The 2429-nt window shown below is 38.0% G+C and overlaps 1 protein-coding gene across 1 annotated transcript; it reads left to right on the forward strand.

Annotated features, from left to right (window-relative positions):
* The first annotated feature begins 585 nt into the window (after positions 1-585).
* Positions 586-1771, forward strand: LOC126443276 (uncharacterized). The gene is made up of 3 exons (XM_050090913.1): positions 586-758; positions 801-993; positions 1154-1771. Exons 1-3 carry the CDS (start codon positions 586-588, stop codon positions 1769-1771), a joined length of 984 nt encoding a protein of 327 aa, XP_049946870.1.
* The last annotated feature ends 658 nt before the right edge of the window (positions 1772-2429 follow it).

Consider the following 2429-nt stretch of genomic DNA (forward strand, 5'->3'; position numbering starts at 1 on the left):
GTTATGCACACTGCTATTACTTTTGAATTGGGTTTGGTTGTTAATAACAAATTTCATAAGAGAGTATATATACTGAGAAGCTACTGTGAATATCCCTAGATCCTTAAATAAATGTCTGCAGGATGATCTTGGGTGGACTCCAGCTATTATTCTGATTACACGCTTCTGTGCAATAAATACTTTATTCCTCAGTGATGAATTACCCCAAAATATGATGCCATATGAAAGCAATGAGTGAAAATATGCGTAGTAAGCTAATTTACTAAGATGTTTATCACCAAAATTTGCAATGACCCTTATTGCATAAGTAGCTGAACTCAAACGTTTCAGCAGATCATCAATGTGTTTCTTCCAATTTAATCTCTCATCAATGGACATACCTAAAAATTTGGAATATTCTACCTTAGCTATATGCTTCTGATTGAGGTCTATATTTATTAATGGCGTCATACCATTCACTGTACGGAACTGTATGTACTGTGTCTTATCAAAATTCAGTGAGACTGCCTGGAAGTTTCAAGTGTGCTGAATTTCCCTGAAGAAACATCCGATAATGCTGCATACAACAAGTTAGTTGCAGCCTAGATGAAGTGTGACACAACAGCTCAACGAATTATCGCCACGTCAGTTGAAGAAAAAACAATGCTGCGTATCATGAACTGCAACACGTTGAAAGAAATGTGGGACAAGCTAGTGTCTATTTACGAACAAAAATCTGGAAGCAGCGTGTGCATGCTACTGCAACAGTGGTATAGTTTGTAAAAGAAACCAACAGATGACATACTGACTCATATTGCTAGAATTGAAGATCTTGCACATCGCTTGCAGATTCTTGGTGAGCAAATACCGGAGCAAATAGTTGTTACAAAAATATTGGTGACTTTACCAGTGGCATACAAATATTTTGTGAGGGCATGGGAATCTGTGCAGGCAAGTGAACAAACACTTAGTAATCTGATCTCCAGACTTGCCATTGAGGAAAATGGAATACATGTAAGTGATTGGGGTGAAAGTGCAGCATATGCACCAAACAACAGGTCTCAATAAAAAGGTGGTAAAAACACAACCATTTTGGAAAATCAATCACTTGACACTATTGTCATAAGCCAGGGCACTGGATCTCTGACTGCAAAAAGCCACAATTGCAAACCAGTCTTCACCCAATGGAGAAGCTCTCATTGAAGAAGCAATGTTTAGTGCAAGTGATTCAGATACAACTGGAGAAGCATGGTATATGGATTCAGGAGCAACTGACCACATGTCCAATCTGACTGGCAATCAACAGTCTTGGTTCACCACCTATGAAGAATTTCCAGAGGCAAGACCTGTTCGTATTGGTGATGTTAAATATATTCCTGCTCTTGGATCTGGAAACATTAATATTCTGGCCTACACTGGAAAGGAATGGAAGAAGAAGCACATTAGCAAGGTTTTGTATGTTTCGGAGTTGATCTACAATCTGTTCTCTTTAGGTGCTGCCCTCAATAAAGGTATGACACATCAATCTGACAATAGAATGTGTAAATTTTTAAACAACAACAGTGTTGTTAAAGTGGGAGAGAGATATGACAAGCTGTTTAAAATGAAATTTAAGGTTGTGTCAAATAGTGAGTACTGTGCAAATGTTGCTGTGTGTGAACCTCTTTTTCTGTGGCACAAGAGGATATCACAACAAAATATTGTGCAAGTTAAGCAAGTTTTGTCAAGTGAAAACATAAATTTGCAAGATCAGAAGTTTCAGTGTGAAGACTGCATTATTTGTAAAATGTGAAAACTGCCATTTTCATCCAGTGATACAAAACCAAAACAAAAAGTTGAGCTTGTACACACAGATTTGTGTGGTAAAATGCAAGAAGACTCTCTGGGTGGTGCAAAATATTTCTTGATGTTGAAAGATGAATATAGTCAGTGGAGAATGGTGTACTATATCACGAATAAATCGGACACTGCTGAATGTTTGGAAAATTCCTTTAAACTTAGTGAGAAATATTTGTGCAGAGGCATAAAGACATTAAGAACCGATAATGGATTAGGATTTTGTAATGAAGTGGTTGCCAATTTGATTAACCAGCATGGCATCTTGCATCAGAAAACAGTGCCATACTGTCCACAACAGAATGGAGTCATTGAAAGGGTAAACAGAACTGTTGTCGAGTTAGCCAGGACTTGTATGCATGCAGGTGGACTGCCAACTGAAATATGGGCAGAAGCTGTGAATTATACAGTATTCACACTCAACTGGATTGGAACAAGTAAAGAAAGGGGAATTGTGCCATGTGAGCTTTGGCTATGGAAGGAAACAAGCTTAAAAATCCTCAGAACTTTTGGTGAAGAAATTTATGTCCATGTTCCTAAAGAGAAGAGGCAAAGGCTAATAAGGGGTATTTTGTTGGCCATGACCAAAACACGTAAGGTTATCGTGTGCGGTT

Source organism: Schistocerca serialis, chromosome 1 (genome assembly GCF_023864345.2).
Source record: "Schistocerca serialis cubense isolate TAMUIC-IGC-003099 chromosome 1, iqSchSeri2.2, whole genome shotgun sequence".
NCBI classification, from domain to species: Eukaryota; Metazoa; Arthropoda; class Insecta; order Orthoptera; family Acrididae; genus Schistocerca; species Schistocerca serialis.

Bases quoted from the DNA above. Each gene is read 5' to 3' on its own strand.
- LOC126443276 (XM_050090913.1), top strand. From the start codon at position 586: ATGAAGTGTGACACAACAGCTCAACGAATTATCGCCACGTCAGTTGAA. The intron at 759-800 runs GTAAAAGAAACC...TCATATTGCTAG, and splicing joins CTGCAACAGTGGTATAGTTT to AATTGAAGATCTTGCACATC. The intron at 994-1,153 runs GTAAGTGATTGG...ATTGCAAACCAG, and splicing joins TTGAGGAAAATGGAATACAT to TCTTCACCCAATGGAGAAGC.